The sequence below is a fragment of the Marmota monax genome, unplaced genomic scaffold (assembly GCF_021218885.2).
Source record: "Marmota monax isolate L192 unplaced genomic scaffold, Marmota_monax_Labrador192_F-V1.1 WCK01_AAM20220418_F8-fsc00275, whole genome shotgun sequence".
Taxonomy (NCBI): Eukaryota; Metazoa; Chordata; class Mammalia; order Rodentia; family Sciuridae; genus Marmota; species Marmota monax.
The window spans coordinates 1,317,185-1,335,199 of record NW_026691942.1 but is presented as its reverse complement, the minus strand read 5'-3'; the positions used below and the strand labels follow the sequence as shown (position 1 = coordinate 1,335,199).

Sequence of the window (18,015 nt, the reverse complement as noted above, 5' to 3'; positions counted from 1 at the left end):
AGTAAATGTAGAGGATACCTGATCTATACTCTGGAAAACACTTTGAGCAGTCATCCAGCAGATTTGCAAACCATCCTTCAACATTCCACCCCCTTCTAGCTTGCATCTTTCCTTAATAAAAAAGAGGAGGAGGAGGAGGAGGAGGAGGAGGAGGAGGAGGAGGAGGAGGAGGAGGAAGGAAGGAAGGAAGAAGAAAGGAAAGAAAAAAGGGTTTTCAGTGCTCCTCCAGCTCAGGCTGTCATAGAGGGAGCCTGGACGCTGTGGGCCATCTTCACAAGAAACAAGGAGACCGACCCGAAAACCAGCACCTGCTCCTTGATCCACTAGAGAGCTGAGGCAAGAGGGGACCTACAGCCCCAGATGGAAAGAGGACAGAACCCCGCTTTGTTGCAGCAGATCCCAGCCCAGGAAAACCAGGCTGAATGATGTTGGAGGCTGGGATAGACCAACTGAGCTCACTCCAGGGACCAGACCTGGAGGCAGGCTTTTGTGAGTTTTATACCCAGGGCAACAACGGGTTCTCACAGTGAATCTCACAGAAAAATCCCTGGCATTTCCAGAGCAGGAGGGGAAAGTCAGCCTTTTGAAATGAATCAAAATGGTCAAACAGCATCTAGCCTGCTGGGACTCATCAGTGCCTGAGAGACCCGGGGAGGAAACCCCGATTCCAGACCCTGCAGCCTTGCTGACCCACCTGAGAGTGGTGGGAACTGAGCACACGTGTGAAGGCCACGGCCCGGAGAGGCGGAAGCCCTCACCCCACCTGCCTCACCACACCAGGGCCCACAGGGCTTCCGCATAACAGGGGACACAGCTGCAGGAGCTGCGCGTCCCAGACTGAAGATGTTCGAAGAGCCGGATGCAGAGGGAGGCTAGCATCATCAGACCAGGGGCCCGGGACAGGCAGCGGCTACAAGGGAGACACAGAGGAGATGGGCCTGGTGGACGGAGGCCGGCAAGGCCCTCAGCAGGCTCATGTGCAGACTCGGCGTGACCAGCGAGAAGGCAGTGATCTTGAAAAGGTGGGAAGTGGGACTCCACAACTGGCCCCAAAGTTAGAAAAGAATGAGGAATCACAACGGAAACTCCAAGAGACGTGGGTCAGTTCCAGAAGGTGCAAGGCACATACAGTGGGAAGACCAGAAGAAGAAAGAGGAAGAACACTTGAAGCCACCATGGCAGATGACGTACACGAGAGAACAGCAACCCCTGCGCCTGCCACATCACGTTCCAACTGCAGAAAACTGAAGACATAGAGAAAAGAGAAAGAATCTTAACAGTGAGGACCAAAGTTAAGAATGACATCAGATTCCATCTCCAAAAGCCAGACTAGCAAGAAAAGAGTGGAATGAAATATTCAAAGTGTTGAGAGAAAACCCACTAAGAGAATTCTGTATCCAGCAAAATTCATCTTCAAAAATGATAAGGAAATCAGGGCTTTCTCAGACAGACAGAATTCATTGCCAGTAGCCTTGCCTCGCAAGAAGTGTTTGAAAAAGTCATTCTGAGAGAAGGAAAATGACCTAGGTCAGAAAATCGGACCTCAAAAAGAAAGGAAGTATTAAGAAAGAAATAAACACAAGTATTCCTATTATTAATTAGGTATAAATAGCATATAACAATGGCAACCGCATTTGATGATTGCAGCTTACAAGTAAAAGCAAGTAGAAGAGGAGTCTCCGGGGGTGGAGGAGGGCTGGAATGCTGTGTCCTGCTGACGCTGTCCATGGAGCAGGGCAGTGCTCCTCGTCAGTGCTCCTCGTCAGTGGACCTGTCGTTACCACATGCTGCAGACTCAAGTGCAATGGTTCCACTGAAGAGTGAAAAGACCAAAGGGCTAGCGATGTGCTGAGAGAGAAGAAAAAGGGAGTCATACACAGTGTCCCACTACGACCAGAGAGGGCAGACGTGAAGGACAGGTGCAGGATAAAGAGAAGAAGCCAAGAAGAGGGCGATGGGTGGGACCCAGCAGCACACATGAGGAAGATAGCGATCCACCTGTGCCAACAGCCATCTACACAGGAAGGTCTGAATGCTGTCCAAGTGATAAGGAAAGACTCGGGCTAGGTGGTGTCTTTAGAAACCACTCTTCAACATAAAAACTCATCGGTACAGAAGGTGAAGTTGTTGAGAAAGGTCCACCACGCTAACAGTAAGCAAACAAGGACAGAGTAGTTACACCAACTTCAGACCAGACAGACTTCAAAGCAGGGGAAGCCATCAGCGCGAGAGGGGCGTTGTGCAATGATTCACAGCAGACACGACAGTCCTTATGTGTGTGCGCCTGACAACAGAACACCAAACAGGACTGCAGCGGACATAGAGGGATCCACGTGTAGCAGGATGCCTGCGCCCTGTATTGGAAATGAACAGATCCTTAGACAGAAGAGCAGCACCAGCAATCAGACACATCTAATTAACACCTGCAGAATATTTAATTCAATAGCCGCAGAATACACATTCCTCTCAATCTCACATGGGACAGATAGATCACATTAGGGCTATAAAACACACATCCACCAATTTAAAAGAAAAGAAGTCCTACAATATATACTCTCAGAATTAACTAGAGTATATAACAGAAAGATAATTGGAGCCCTTTAAAATACTAGAGACTCTGCATCTAATAGAAGAACAAGTTGGCCCTAATCTCCATCTTGTGGGGTCAGGCTCCAAATTCCTTAATAGGACACCTAGAGCACAAGAGTTAAAATCACGAATCAACAAATGGGACATATTCAAACTAAAAAGTTTTTTTCTCAGCAAGAGAAATAATAAGTGAGGTAAATAGGGAGCCTACATCCTGGGAACAAATCTTTACCCCTCACACTTCAGATAGAGTGCTAATCTCCAGAGTATACAAAGAACTCAAAAAGTTAAACAACAAAAAAACAAATAACCCAATCAAAAAATGGGCCAAAGATCTAAACAGACACTTCACAGAGGAGGATATACAATCAATCAACAAGTACACACAAAAAAATGCTCACCATCTCTAGCAATCAGAGAAATGCAAATTAAAACCACTCTAAGATACTATCTCACTCCAGTAAGAAAGGCAGCCATTATGAAGTCAAACAACAACAAGTGCTGGCGAGGATGTGGGGAAAAGGGTACACTTGTACATTGCTGGTGGGACTGCAAATTGGTGCAGCCAATTTGGAGGGCAGTATGGAGATTCTTTGGAAAGCTGAGAATGGAACCACCATTTGACCCAGCTATTCCCCTTCTTGGACTATACCCAAAAGACCTAAAAAGAGCATACTGCAGGGACACAGCTACATAAATGTTCATAGCAGCACAATTCACAATAGCTAGACTGTGGAACCAATCCAGATGCCCTTCAACAGATGAATGGATTAAAAAATGTGGCATTTATACACAATGGAATATTACTCAGCACTAAAAAATAACAAAATCATGGCATTTTCAGGGAAATGGATGGCACTAGAGCAGATTATGCTAAGTGAAGCTAGCCAATCCCTAAAAAACAAATGCTGAATGTCTTCTCTGATAAAAGGGAGGCGACTCAAAACAGAGTAGGAAGGAAGAGCATGAGAAGAAGATTACCACGAAACAAGGAAAATAGGTGGGAGGGAAAGGGAGAAAGAAGGGGAATTTCATGGAAGATGGAAGGAGACCCTCCTGGGTTCACAAAATACATATACGATGGTGTGGGGGGGGGGAAGAGAGAGAGAGAGAAGTGTCACAGTAGAATGGGTAGAGAATAGTGAGGGGAGGGGAGGGGAGGGGAGGGGATAGGGAGGGCAGCAGAATACAACTGACACTAGGATTGCTCTCTGTATACACATGGATGTATAACCAGTGTGATCCTGCAATCTGAACACGTGGAAAAATGAGAACTCATACCCTATTTGAATCAAAAGTATGATATGTCAAGATCATTGTGTTGTCTTGAGCAACTAATAAAAAATACATAAATAAATAAAAAATAAAAATAAAATAAAATACTAGATTAGGGGCTGGGGTTGTGGCTCAGTGGTAGAGTCCTTGCCTAGCATGTGTGACATACTGGGTTCTAGTCTCAGCACCACATACAAATAAATTTTTAAAAAATTCATCAATAACTAATAAAAATATTTTAAAAATCTGGAATAAACACAATTCTAAATAAAAAATGGACCAAAGAAAAAGTCTTAAGATAAACTTAAAAAATATTTTTAACTAAAAGAACACAAATATCAAAATTTGCAGAATGCAGGGAAAGCAGTGCTAGAGGGAAATCAGTAGCACTGGACACATACATCAGAAAGTAATCTGCCCTCTAATCTTTTGCCTTAGTAAACCAGAAAAAGAAGAACAAATTAAATCCAAAGTAGCAAGATAAAGGAAACATAAAAACAGCAAAAAATGAAAATACCAAAACCAGAAAATTGATGAAACTAAACATTAATGTTTCACAAAAATCCATAAAACTGATCAACCTCTCACAAGACTAAGAATAGATGCAAATCACTGATACCCAAGATGCAAGGGACCTTCACTACGGTCCTAGGGATGTTGAGAGGGTAACAAAGGAACTTAAGGAACCCCTCATCTGACAACCCACAAAACATGAACCAATTCTTTGAAAAACACCACCCACCAAACCACTCTAGAGAAACAGGTGATCCAAACAGGCCACGTCGATGAGATAAACCGAATCAATAATCAGTGAGACCTCCCAGTCCAGAAAGCCCCAGGCACAGACGGGTTCGCTGGTGCACTCCTCCAGACCTTTAAGGGAGAAACAACGCTGGTTCCATATGATCTCTTCCAGAAAACAGAAGCAGAGGGAGCACTTCTTAACTCATTCTATGATGTCAGGATCACCCTGACGAAAAATCGAGCAGAAACATCACATAAAATAGCACCAGGCAATAATATGTCTCGTGAACACAGATGCAAAAATCCTCAACAAGATGGCAAATCAAATCCAACAATATGTTAAAGAAAAATTAACCACAACCATGTGGGTGTTATACTAGGTATACGAACTGATATTTGAAAATCAACATTTTCCATCATATCAACAGGCTCAAGAAAACAGATCATATTGTCATACCAATAGAGACATAAAAAGTCTGACAAAATTCAACACATACTCAAAGTTAAAAAAAAATGAGCAAACTGGGAAATAAAAGGGACTTTCCTTGACTTGCTAAAAAACATATGCAAAAAAGATCTACAATCAATCTCATAACAGATGGTGAGAAACTAGATGCTTTCCACTAAAACTGGGACAAAGTGAGGATATCCCTTGTGCCTGTGCCTACTCGGTTTTGTACTAGAAGCTCTTGATAATGCAATAAGACAAAAAAAAATCTGGAAATAAAGATATACAGAATTACCATAGAGAAATAAATGTTGTCTTTGTGTATAGAAGACATGATTGTAGAAAGTCTCAAAGAATAAAAATAACTTCTCAACCCAATAGGTGAGTATAGCAAAATTACATGAGGTGAGAGTAATACACAAAAGACAAAAGTCAATTGCTTTCTTAAACCTCAGAAATATTAGAATTTTAATACCACTGGCAATAGTACCAAAAAATTAAGTGCACAGGAAAACATGATGAAAGAAATCAAAGAAGATCCACACAATTGGTAGATATTCCATGTTCATGGTCAAGAAAACAAAATTTGTCAAGATGTCAGTTCTTCTCAAAGGGATCTACAGACTCAACACAATCCAAATCAAAATCTCAGCAAGTTATTTTGTGGTCATTAACGAACTTATTCTAAAATTTAAGTAGAAAAACAAGATTCAGAGTAGCCAACATAATATTGAGGAAGAAGACCCAAGCTGAATCACTGACATTACCTGATTTCAAGACTTACTTTAAAATTGCACGAGTGGAAACAGTGTGTCACTGGCAAAGAAACAGAGAAGAGGATGGAGCAGGCAGCACAGAGACACCAAGACAGATACCGCCAGCGCACCCCCGACAAGGAGCAAGGTGATTCAACAGAGCAATGACAGCCTCCAGCAAGTGATGTTGGCACAGGCTGCAAACCCACACCCAAAAAGCACCCCCTTCTCAAATTAACTCAAAATGGGCCTGAGACCTAAGTGCAAACCGCAAAACTATAAAACTACCTTAGGAGAAATATAGGTGACCTTGGATTTGTCAGTGACTTTTTAGCCACACCAAAAGCATGATCAAAGAAAGAAAGAAAAAACTGTTAAACTGTACTTCATTGAAATTAAGCTTTTGCTCTGCAAAAGACACTGTTGGGAGTATAAGAAGACAAGCCACAACTGAGAAAATCTTCACAAACCATGTGTCTGATAAAGGATTAGTATCCAAATAAACAAAGAAGTCTTAAAACTCAACAGTAAAAAAAAATAATAATAATTTATAAAAGAACTGAACAGATACCTACAAAGAAGATTTAAAATGTTAAATAAGCATATGAGAGAAAGCTCTGTATCACATGTCCTCAGAGATGCAAGTCAGAACAGCACAGGACACCCCAATCCCCGTGGAAAGGCCAGGCTCCAGAACACTGCCACCCCCATTGCAAGGAGGGTACGCAGCAACAGGAACTCTCACTTGCTGAAACACTGACATTTCCTGACTGGGGGCTGCAAATGAGGCCGCTGCTCAGGAAGACGATTTGGAACTTTCTTACAAAACTAAAGTTGCCATGGGTGCCAACAATCGTGCTCTTGGTATTTACTCACAGGAACTTAAAATCTGTGTCTACACATAGACCCACATGGCTGTTAACAGAGCTGTACTCATAGTTGCTGCTACCTTCAAGCAACCAAGACACCCTTCAGCAGGCAAGTGGATGACCTGTGGCAGAGCAGACAGGGGTGACAGCTAAAAAGAGCCGAGCTCAAGCCCTGCAGCCACGGAGGATCCCGAATGCCCATCACTAGGGAGAGAAGCCAGTCTAAAGGGCTCACCTGCAGGATTCCTGGGCACTATGTGGGAAAGGCTGCAAGGGGTCACGTTTCCAGGGTCAGGAGGGCGAGTGGAGGAACAGGAAGAGCTGGCGAAGGCATTCTGCCAGCTGCTGAGATGGTGGGTACATGTCCCACACATAGGGGCAGACCCACAGAAGGGTCCATACCAGCAGGAGGGCCCCAGGCACACCACGAACATGGGTCAATAACAAGGGTGGGTGGGAGACTGCGACCATGCCCCGGCAGCTGGGGCAGACTGCCAAGAGGCAAGGGGCACCAGGAGCGCTCTGTACTCTGCTCGTTTTTCTCTAGGAGCAGCTGTGTGAAAACATGGAGTCTCTCGAGAACCAGACTCCCAGGTGGTTCTCACCCACGGCCACCTCGCCCCTGTTCCAGGTGTATCCAAAGGCCTCCAGCCCAGGCTCCCTGCGCACTTCAAGCTGGGGCACTGTAGGTGACACAGAGAGGCATGTCAGAGTTTAAGCCCCACAGGCCAACACAGCTGGACCATGGACTGCGGAGCCCAGACTGCCCCAAGGGTTCAGTGGGTCAGCCCTGTGCTCCCCCAGTGTATGTGACCTCCAGAAGCTGTGATCTCCCCAGCCTCCAAGGCCACAGGAGCACAGCTTTGCCGACAGCAGCACTGCTCTCCGGGAGGTTGGCAGGTGGCTCTCCCTCCCTCACACAGCACTTGGGGGGCCAGGCCTCTGTCTTTTCCCGGACCAGAAGACCACAGGGCAGAGGCTGCAGCTGGCCTTGGTGGCAGAGCTGAGCAGGAGATGCACCAGCAGCATCTGGACGGTGACGTGGAAAGGTGGTGTCTGCAGGGGGAGGGGGACATCACTGAGGAGCCTTCAGCGTGTAGGGGCAGGAGAGGCCTGAGGACTCATGAAGCCCCCTCTGCATCTTCACGCCACGGCTACCATGCTGTGCCCTACATAGGGCTTCCCAGACCTTCCGCCCTTTCTCTGACTCCAGAGGACCCCAGTGGGGCAGACGCGAAGCAGGCAGAAGAAGAAACCCCCTCCACCCCATGGCACAGTCCCAGCCCGGTGCAGGGCCTGAGTAGGACAGGTCTGGAGAAGAGATCTGTAAAACTGAAGGAGGCCCAGCTTTCCCACACAGGATGCTGAGCTTCCGGAACCCATCATTCCACCCACCAGCCCGGGACTGCAGGTCTCAGGTGGTGCACAGTAGGCACAGTCTGGCTGGGCAAAGTGACGGGGTGACAAGCAACTTGTGAAGGTTGACACAGCGGGAGCCGCTTTATTACGGGACAGAGAAGTATATATACCCAACTAATGACACACAGCTTAACTTAATCAACATAAACTAGGTACAGCAGTCAACCAGTAAGGAATCCTCATCATCTTATGATGACACACAGCTTAACTTAATTGACATAATCTAGACACAGCAGTCAGTCATTAAGGAACCTCCATCATCTTAATGGCTCGCTGGGGTTACTTCTCAAACCACTCCTTCTGGCAAAGTGCCAGAGGCCATCTCGAATTGTCCGTGGCTCTCAACAGCCCGATGAGTGATTCCCTCAGCTGGGGTTAGTGTGGGAGCAGCCTGTGGCCCTGAGGTGGGAGCCCAGCCTGTGTCTGTGTCATCCGGTCACCTGAAGGGTACGAGGCACTGTGGAGGCTTCCCTGGCTGACCTTCGACTTAAGCTTCGAATCATCTTGAGCAGTAGGCCAAGCACACGGTAGGACCTGTGCTCCACAGCTCGAGCCCAGACACACTTGGGGCACAGGCCTCCACAGGGTCCCCAACATGGGGAAGCCTGAGGCACCAGGAACTGAGATGAGAATCAGAGGACCAAGCCCATGTTGACTAGCAGAAACCCAGAAGCACAACCCAGGTCCAAGCCCACCATGGCTGCCCACCACCAACCACTCCTGGCCTCTTGCTGGTTTCCACAGAATTCCACGGCTGGGATGGGGAAAGGACTGACAAGGTTCTCAACAGCCTAGATTTTTCATGGGTGTTTAGGGGAAGATGTAACTTAAAAAAAAAAAATAAAGGCTGATATCCAGGCTTTTAAAAGACAAAAAGAGAGGCAGAGGATAAATTTCTTTAAAGTTGCAAGTTGAAGATGGCCTTGGAGGCATGGGCACAATGAGGACCCTGCGGTCCTGCCCAGGAAGGAGCCCATGCAGAGTGTGACCTCAGAGTCACTTCCAGGAAGGTGCTTCCTGCCTTGGAGGTGCAAGGGGCCAGCACAGCATCCACTTTCCAGTGAGTGAAGGACACATCTTCCACTCTGGCGTACCCATGTGGCCCCAAGGGTCCCCAGATGAACCACCAGGTATATGGTTTCCGCTTCCAGGAGCCTCTCAGCAGATTTGATTCTGCTGGCTCAGCTCAGCCTCAGAAGCCTCCACAGCCACAGGTGGAGGTGCCAGAAGCCCGTGGTCCTGTGGGGGACCTCATGTCAGGAGGGAAGCCCTGAGCCTCCAGACACCTGTAGCGGAGGCACTGAGGGGAAGTGGCCAGAGCCAACCTGGGGGCAGGGAGGCAGGTCTCTGCTGGAACCAGGCCTGGCAGGGCCAGTGCATGGGGTCCCACCAGCAAGCACAGGTGGCCACCTCTCCACTGCTGCACCCCAGAGCACTGTGGCTCTGGAGGGGCCCGTGGAGAAGGCCTGAGAGTGAAGAAGGGGAGGGGTGGACGGAGCCTCTGCTGGGCATCCTTCCTGAGGTGTGCCAAGCCTGCTGCCGTGCACCGCTGACCCTGCTCCCCTCCATCAAAGTTCCTCTGCTCTCAGCCTCCTCCTGGGCAGCCACATTCCTACCCTGAGCTCTGGGGGCCCAGGGCTCCCCCTGCCCAAGGGGTTCCATCTGTTGGATACCCTTTCTCTGGTCCTTTACCTTGCCCCTTCACTAGTCTCAGAGATATTCAGCTAAGATCCCCCAGGAAAGATGAACCCTTCCTCACTCCTGTCTGCCTGTATCTCATCATTGTGACAATTACTTCTCTAGATATACCCACCAGCCAGGAGGAAGCCATCATCCCACCCACCCACTCACGGCAGGCCACCAGCACTAACCATTCTGACACTGCAGTGACCCTCTAGGTGGAAGAACAAGGGCTGCCATTTAGAAATGCTCCAACTTCATTGGTCTGCCCAGAAAAGTTTACCGTGGGACCAGGGTCCAAGCTTTCAGATCCTAAGCTACAAGCCTGAGGTCCAGGTCTTGTTTTCTCATATGGTTCCCCACCAGAAAGTCATGGATAGATGGAAAGATGGCAGACAGATAAGGGAGAGGTGTCGGTGGATTTACTGAGGGGATAGGAGGAGTCAAGTGAAAACGATGACCTTAATGAGATGAAAAGTTAAGAGCGAACCCAGGTAAAAGGTACAAGAGTGTGTTTTATACTGTTCGTACTGTTCTAACTTTTGTGTTTGAAACTGTTTCTGAATAAAATTCAAACAACAACGACGACAACAACGTTACCTGTTTTATTTCTCATCGCTAGTGCATCTCCACTCTCAGGGTCCTAACAGCTAGCGCTTTCCCTAGACTGACGGTCCCCAACGGCCAACAGGTCGCCTCACACCCACCTGCTCCTCATACCCACCTGGGGCTGCGGTTTGGGGAAGACTGGCTTCCTGGTTGGTTTCACAGTCGCACGGGGACGGGCCCATGTTCACCACGCGGGGCTCTGCAGCTTCCCTCTTTCCAGGCTGTCTGCTCCCCACCAAAACGCACTAGAGGTTTCTTCTTCGGTTAACCCAACGCGACTCCATGGCTCCTACGGCAGCTCACCCCCTAAACGGGCTTCCGGGCCGGTTTCTGGGGCGTCCTCGGGGTGCTAGGAAGGAGGGCACAGGTGGCTGCACAGCGCTCGCGGTTCTCGCGGAAGGTGCACCAGGCGCCGCGTCCTCCGGTTCCAGGTTCTCGCTTTTGGAGTCGGACAGGCGCGGGGGTCCCTCGCCCCGGGTGAGCATCCCTTTGCCCGCTCCCCACTACCGAAGGCGGCGGTCGGGGAGGCTCGGAGGGGCGCGGGGGCCCGGCGGGGAGAGGGGAAAGGCGGGAGGGGGGCGCGTGGCGGAGACCGAGGGGCCGCGAGCGGGACGCGGAGGCACGGTGGAGAGGGGCGGTGCGCTCCCGGTAGGGCGGGGGCGCAGGGGCCGGGGCGGGCCCAGGGGCGGGGACGGGGCGTGGGGCGGGGCACGAGGCAACCCGGGCGGGCGGCGCGGCCCGCGGGGACGGAGGTTCGGCGCCGCGCTCGGAGCAGTCTCGGAGCCCGTGTTGGGGCCAGCGCTGCTGCGGGCGCTCGGGACAGAGGCGGCGCCCTGAGCCCAGGATGAGGGCGCCCGCGCTGCTGACCTGCTGCTGCTGGCTGCTGGTCCCTGTGAGTGCGCCCTCCATCCCGACCGGGTCCCTCTGGCCGAGGCGGGTCCGGCGGCCGGCTGCGCGCACTTCAGGGTCTGGAGCGCAAGCCGCCGCAGGCCGGTCCGGGGTCCGGTTCCCTGGGGAGCCCCAACATTCCCTGTCAGCGTGTGGCGGTCCGGCTCCGGCTGGGGGAGATGCGCTGGCCCCTTCCCCTTCCCACCACGTCCCAGGTCTGCCGGAAGCGGGGTCCAGGCTCCTCTGTGGCCCCAGCAGACGAGCGGTCTGTGGCCTGGCGGTGCCACCGGGCGCTGGGGTCACCTGCGCCGGCCTCGCGTTCAGAGGGAGTTGCCTGGTTGCTTAATCCTCCCGTCCAGCTCCCTGGTCCTTGCTATCGGCGCGTATTTATTTTAGTGTGTGTCAGAAGAGATGTGGCGTGGCTAAGAAAGTTTCCTTTTGGAAATATTATGCTTTTTTTTAAAAGACCGCTGTGCGAAAAGATAAACTGCGGAGAAGTCTGCCAGATGAGTGAAGCACTACGTTATGTGGTTCCCGAGAATTCTTTCCTTTATTTGAAAGACTCTGCCCCCCCCCTTTGAGGTTTGACCCCTTTTCCTGCTTTCCTCTCCTAGGCGGAGAAGTGCGTGGCACGGTGGAGCTTTACCTCGGACAGACCCTGTCTGCAGAGCCACTCCCTCCAAGCTTGTGGCCGCGGGGGCTGGCTTGCCTAGGGAGAGCTGAACCGCTGATGGTCTTTAGTTCTCCCTGGGCCAGGAGCCCCACAATCCTTGGTCCCCAGAGAAGGCACAGCTGAGGGACCAGAACAAACCCCAACCCCAGCAACCCCAGGGCCAGGCTTGGGCCAAAAGCACCAGGGATTATCGTGGTGAATGCTGCTCTAACCCCCAGACTTCTCCAAATAGTCATTGCTCTGCCTGTTCCAGGAGTGTTGGATGTTGTAGTGCTTTCAGTGCCTTAAAATTTCTTCTTTTAAGTGGATATAATGTCCTTGATCCTGAAATTTGGACCTTTGACTTGTTTACATATGAAAACCCAGCATGTTTGAAGCCAGGGATTGCTGCGTTTGGCCCCTGGTAATAATCTGGTGAACCTAAGATGCTCAGATGTTCTCTGAACCAGGTGGACTTGGCAGCCGTGTCCAGCACAAGTTTCTCCTTTTAATTCTGTTAGGAAATCCTGATCCTGGCTGGAATTCTAGTTGGCCTGCATCAGTAGGAGGATAACTAACCATATAGCTGGATAAGAGTGTTTGATAAGAAAGAGAGAAAAGGAGATTGAGAGAGAGGCAGAAAGGCCTCCATGGCAGCCGGCAGCTCAGCCCAGCCGGCAATATGGGCACCTGCTGAATCCGACAGAGGAGAGAAAAAGAAGGTTGACTCTTTGTAAATTAGCCACCAAACATGTTCTGAACTGGGAGCCCTGTATTGTTCTGTCCTTGGCCTCTGGGTGGACAGCAGGAGTAACCACTTACATAGCATCTGTGGATCCTGTCATGGGTCCTAGATAAACCTGCTCATGTCTCTGTGGAGCCACACAGCCACAGTAGTGTGATGTTCACCCCCACCTCTCTTCTCCCAATCTTTCTGAAAGCCTCTTCACACCAAATTATAAAGTCAAAATTATTACAATTTTATCTGTATTCATAGGATTGTTTCAGATGTGACCATATCAGGGGTCTTCACAATGATCACAGAGTCAGCGCACAGTGCTTGGGTAGCAGGTGCATGGCCCCCAAGTGGTCTTATAAACAAACACACACTGGCTTGAACCAGCTGCAGGTGGAAGACCCTGATGTTGAGAGGTTGGTCTAAACATACGATGTAGTATGTTAATTTATTTTCCTGCTCAGAAAAAAATATTTTGCTAGGTTTTATGCTTGTTTTATAAACCATTACAAAGTAAAGAGTAAAGATTGTTTTTTCTAACAGCCATGCTGGGAAAACGAAGGTCACTACTTTTAAATGAATTTTACTTTGGAAGCAGTTTGGAACTGTAAGATTTTGGGTCATTCTTGCAGCGCTTTGCCCAGCTTTCCTCTTGTGCAATTTAAGTTACTTCTTTCTCTTTTAACCTTGAACAGGTGAACAGCATTCACCCAGAATGCCGATTTCATCTGGAAATACAGGAGGAAGAAACAAAATGTGCAGAGCTTCTCAGGACTCCGACAGACAAGCACACAGGTATGTGCAGGCACGGGAGGAGTCTGCTCCAGCCCCCTCTGGCTTCCTTGGGTGCTGAAGTCTGCCTGCGTCTGGAAGGCAGGTCCACTGTGCACTTTCTTGTGAGCCTCTGGCAGACTCTTGGGGACCAAGCTGGTGAGGTCTCCACACACTCCTTTATTCTTAACAGCACAAACTTTCAGGGTCTGAGATGACAGCAAGGGTTTCTGACCTCTGGTGGGCTTTGTCACCCTCTGCAAACAGCTCCGTCTTTCCATGGAGTGAGCATTTATCTGACTCCTTGATTTTTAAGATCTTAGTTAATCACAATGGTTTTGAACCAGTTAAGGATGGTGGAAACTTACCAGAAAGCAAACAGGAAAAGGGGGCTTTGTTTTCCTGCAAACAGACCTACTGCAAATGTCGTGGGCCTGCTAGTCCCCCTGATGGGCAGAAGGCTGCTGGATTCCGAGGACTCAGCCTGGGTGCCCCACAGGGGCCCGCAGCAAGACTCTGCGACGATTCCTATTGCCACATTAGCAAGCTCTTTGCCCTTGCTCTTTCTTGTTCTCCACTCTATGCCACGACTTTACCTCCCTCAAGAAAGAAAGTCAGAGTAAGATTCTGTTACAGCAGCTTTGTGTCCCACAGAGGGTCAGAGGTGAGCTCTCTTCTAGACCAGCACTGCCCAGTAGAATGGGGTACAGCCACGTGGGTAATCTGAATTTTTCAGTAACCACATTAAAATAAGTAAAAAGAAGCCCATGAGATTAATTTGAATACACATTTTATTTGCCTGAAGTATCCACTTGTGATTTCGACTCGTCATCCAGACAGAACTATCATGTTCACATTCTTCTGTGCCCCGAGTCTTAGACACCCAGGGTGCTTAGTGTGTTCAGCAGCACGTCACCATTGGGTCCCGTTTCAAGGTCGGAACCCCAGGCAGCTGGCAGCGCCCACACTGGTCAGTGCCGTTCTGATTGTTAAAACAGGCACCTTTGCCCTCCTGCCCTGGGCCTCTGCATCCACACTGGAGAGGGCCTCAGCTCCCGACTCTCCAGTGTCAGTGACCTGTGATTCCCAGGTGCCCTGCACTTCTGCTGGCCACATCCTCCAGGGTGTATGGTTGGACTCTGCCCAGAGAACCCATAGCACCTCCGCCCCACAGCTCCTGCTGAGGTCCAGCTTTGTGAGGAGCCACAAGCTGCCCGGGCAGCAGGCTGCACACCTGGCAAGCCGCTGCTGTGAGGCCTGCCTTCTCAGTAAGAGCTGCAGGGCTTGGAGGGTTCCAGAAGAGATTCTGAGAAGGCCCTTAGCAGCGTGTGTTATCGGGGTCTGGCTTTCCCCAAAGAAATGTGTGTCCGATTTGTCCAGCTTTCTGTTTTCAAAGGGTTTTCAGAAATGTAAACTTTATGTAAAATATTTCATTTTTTAAAAGTTTGGAAACAGTACATTAAATAAAAGTCGTGGGAACAGAGCAGACCTCTGTAGTCAGTACTGTCCAGGAGCCAGGGGCAGCTCCCGGCTTGGTGGCTGCAGCCCCTGCTGGCATCCCCTCTGAAAGCTAAGTCAGCACCCTGGAGAATACTCACAGGGCTCCTGCTCAGAGAGCCATGTGTGTCCTGGGCTCGCCTGGGCAGCATCTTGGCAGAGGGACAGGGCAGGTTCCATCAAGGCACGGTGGGGAATCTGCTCTCGGCTTTCCTGAAGTGACAGGTGTCTGCTTGAGCATCTGCATGTTCCGAAGCCTCGGATTTTCATTCCACCTTTCTGACTCACAAGTCAGCCGCCCTTGGGAGCAAAGCAGAGCTGACCCTAGGCCCGGCCGCCCTGCAGCTCTCTGCAGAGACGGCCTATGTCACAGTGCTTCATTTTACTCTTAGAAATGTGCATGGCTCAAATGCCAGGGATATAAATAGTAGTCAGTTACCAGGATGAAGATGCCGCAGGTGATGGGAACCAGAGCTGCAGGCAGCCAGGGCTGGGGAGGCGTTCTCCAGGGGCCGGGCCACAGGACAAGAGCACACTCAGGGTCAAAGGTGACACTGAGGTTCCAGGGAACTGTGGGAGCAACTGTTACAGCCTTAGGATTGAGGAATTGGTGCAAGAACACCAGAGTGAGGGGGAGAGCATTTCTAATGCTGGTGAGAGAATTCTGCAGTTCTGATGTGGAAATCTTCTTCTTTGTTACATGAAAACGCGTGTACCACACAGAGGCAAAGCCCAGTTTCAGTTCTGAGCTCTTTAAAAGCACTCTGGGCTGAAGAGCTGTGTGACCTCATCCTGATTCATCACTGAGTCCAACTTGATCTTGCCACTAGAGGACCAGGCACATCCAGGCCACAGACGCGAGCCCTGTGACTGAGGGAGCGCACCCCAGCCGGCGGGCAGGTGTCCTACGTGCAAGGCCGCCGGGGGCCCTCCTGCCCGCTCCTTGCATCTGGGCCAGTTGGTGTAGGCAGAGCAGATGCCTGCACTTTTGGGCCATCCCTCCCTGTGGCCATCCCTTCCTGTGCCATGAGTGGAGACCACAGCTGAGCCATGGTGGTCAGTATCCACTTAGGACCAATGAGGAAGGTGGTTCAAAACAAAAGGTGCAAAACCCACGTTGACCTGTCCGTCAGGAACCGTGTGGGGTTCGAGATTGCTCCCTACTGCAAACTGACAAGGTGGCAGCCACAGTTCCATAGACAGGCAGGGACATAAGATGAGACACAAGGCCAGAGGAGAGATGGCCCCCAGGGGCCCACATGCATGCCATGCATCTGTGTCACAGCCAAGGAGCCCAAGCCCAGGAAAGTCCAATGTCCACAGGAGGCTGCTGGCCAGCCTGCCAGCTGTGGCTCAGAGACAGAGTGCCTTGGCCACTGGGGAGACCAGAGGGAGACCGTCTTCCAAGGATGCTGGCTACAGGTCATCCTCAGAGGACGGCTTGGAACACAGGATAGTGCCTCTCCTCAGGACACCATGAAGGACTTGTCCACAAGCCAGAGCTGCCACTTCCCTGTTGGCTTTGAATGTCCTGCTTTTACTATCCAGGGATGCCCGGTGGTTACCTCAGTGACCATGGCTCACTGTGGTTTCTGGCCCTTCCACTACATTGACATTGAGGAAGAGATGGTGTCTTGTTTCCTGTTGTAGCTTCAAAATCTGATACAGCCTTTAAAGACAATTCAAAAGCTTTTGCTGAGGAATTAGTGAAAATTGTCACATTAGAAATCAAGTGTGCAGCGGGGGTGTAGCTCAGTGGTAAAGCAATTGCCTAATGTGCGTGAGGTTCTAGATTTGATCCCCAGCATCACCAAGTAAGAAAGAGCAGGGAAAAGTGAGAAAGGAGGAGGAGAAGGAAGAGGAGAAAATAAAGTAAGTAAGTGACACATGCACATAGTGAAAGACTGCTAAAATGCACATACGGTGCTGGAGCTCACGCCTGCAGACAAGTCCCGGGGCCATTCAGTCCTGTGGAAGTGCATTTCCTTTAGCCAGCCTCCTGCTCTCTTCTTCTGCTTCAGTTTTTCATCTGAACAGTGCATTTTGCAGACGGACCAGCCTTGGTCCCTGAGCTCTGCTTGAGAGCTGGGTGATATTCTATGGCATTCATTGGCCCCCACCAGGCTCCTGAGCTCTTGCCTAAGAGCTGACGCTATTTTGCTCCTACAAACAATGTCTCAGGACTGGTTTTTCATTGGAAAACAATATCCCAGCACTCGGGGGGGGGGGGGGGGGTGATTCCAAGCCATGGTTGAAGTTGCCACTGCTGCTTGTGGCCCTGTATCCTCACCTGAAGCCCCCCTTTCACGTCTGTGATGGTGGTACCCATGTTATACACTCAATGACACCCGCTTTTCTTCTGGCCCTTCCTTATGTCTCACTGTCACCGTGAATGCTCATCAGTATCCATGAATGGCTTCTCTCTCTAAAGTCCTGACAAATGTGCCTCCCTGGCGTGCTTCCTGCGCCCTGCCCAGCTGCGTGGTTGCTCTGGATCTTGGCTGTGGTGTGGTCTGGCCCTTCCTGGTCCTTGGAGACATCACGGTCTGACTGGTGTGAACCAGTAGTGGGTGGGGATCACGGCCTGTGCCTATGAGGGGTGGAGCCGGTGGAATGAGGACCGAGCCGCTGCCTCCTGGAGACATGGCGGCATGGCCTGCCACCGTCCGCCTCTTTCCTCCGTGTTTCATCGGCACAGGCTCCTGGGTGGGTCTGCAGAGGTGCACGGCTGGTCTGCGTTCTCTGTGTCGTTTTCAACAGATTTCTTTTCTGTACTTTTGCAGATCCGTGCCTAGACCTGTATGTTTAAATGATCAATGACTCTTTAATGATTTGGATTTCTGAACATGCCTTTAAATGTACTTCTCAGAGGAAAAAGAAAATTGCCTGAAATAAATTCTACCCTGAATAAGGTTCTCTATGGGCTCACCCCAGGAGTCTGTGGGGAGTAGTCGGAGGTGGGGCCTGGGAGCTGGTGGATGTGGCCATGCCTGGAAGGACAAAGCTGTGGATCTCAGGAGCTCCGGGAGAGGGCCTGGGTGACCCTGGTGCTGACTGGTCCCGGCAGCCTCCTCTGTGGCCCT

General features: G+C 50.3%; 1 protein-coding gene across 1 annotated transcript in view; it reads left to right on the top strand.

The window, feature by feature from the left end:
- The first annotated feature begins 11,146 nt into the window (after positions 1–11,146).
- The window catches only part of Vipr2 (vasoactive intestinal peptide receptor 2), a 58,851-nt gene continuing 51,982 nt past the window's right edge, over positions 11,147–18,015 (top strand). The window contains exons 1-2 of the mRNA XM_046440896.2: positions 11,147–11,280; positions 13,360–13,459. Coding sequence (XP_046296852.1) covers positions 11,233–11,280; positions 13,360–13,459 — 148 coding nt within the window. The 5' untranslated portion in view covers positions 11,147–11,232. The remainder of the gene's footprint in view (positions 11,281–13,359; positions 13,460–18,015) is intronic.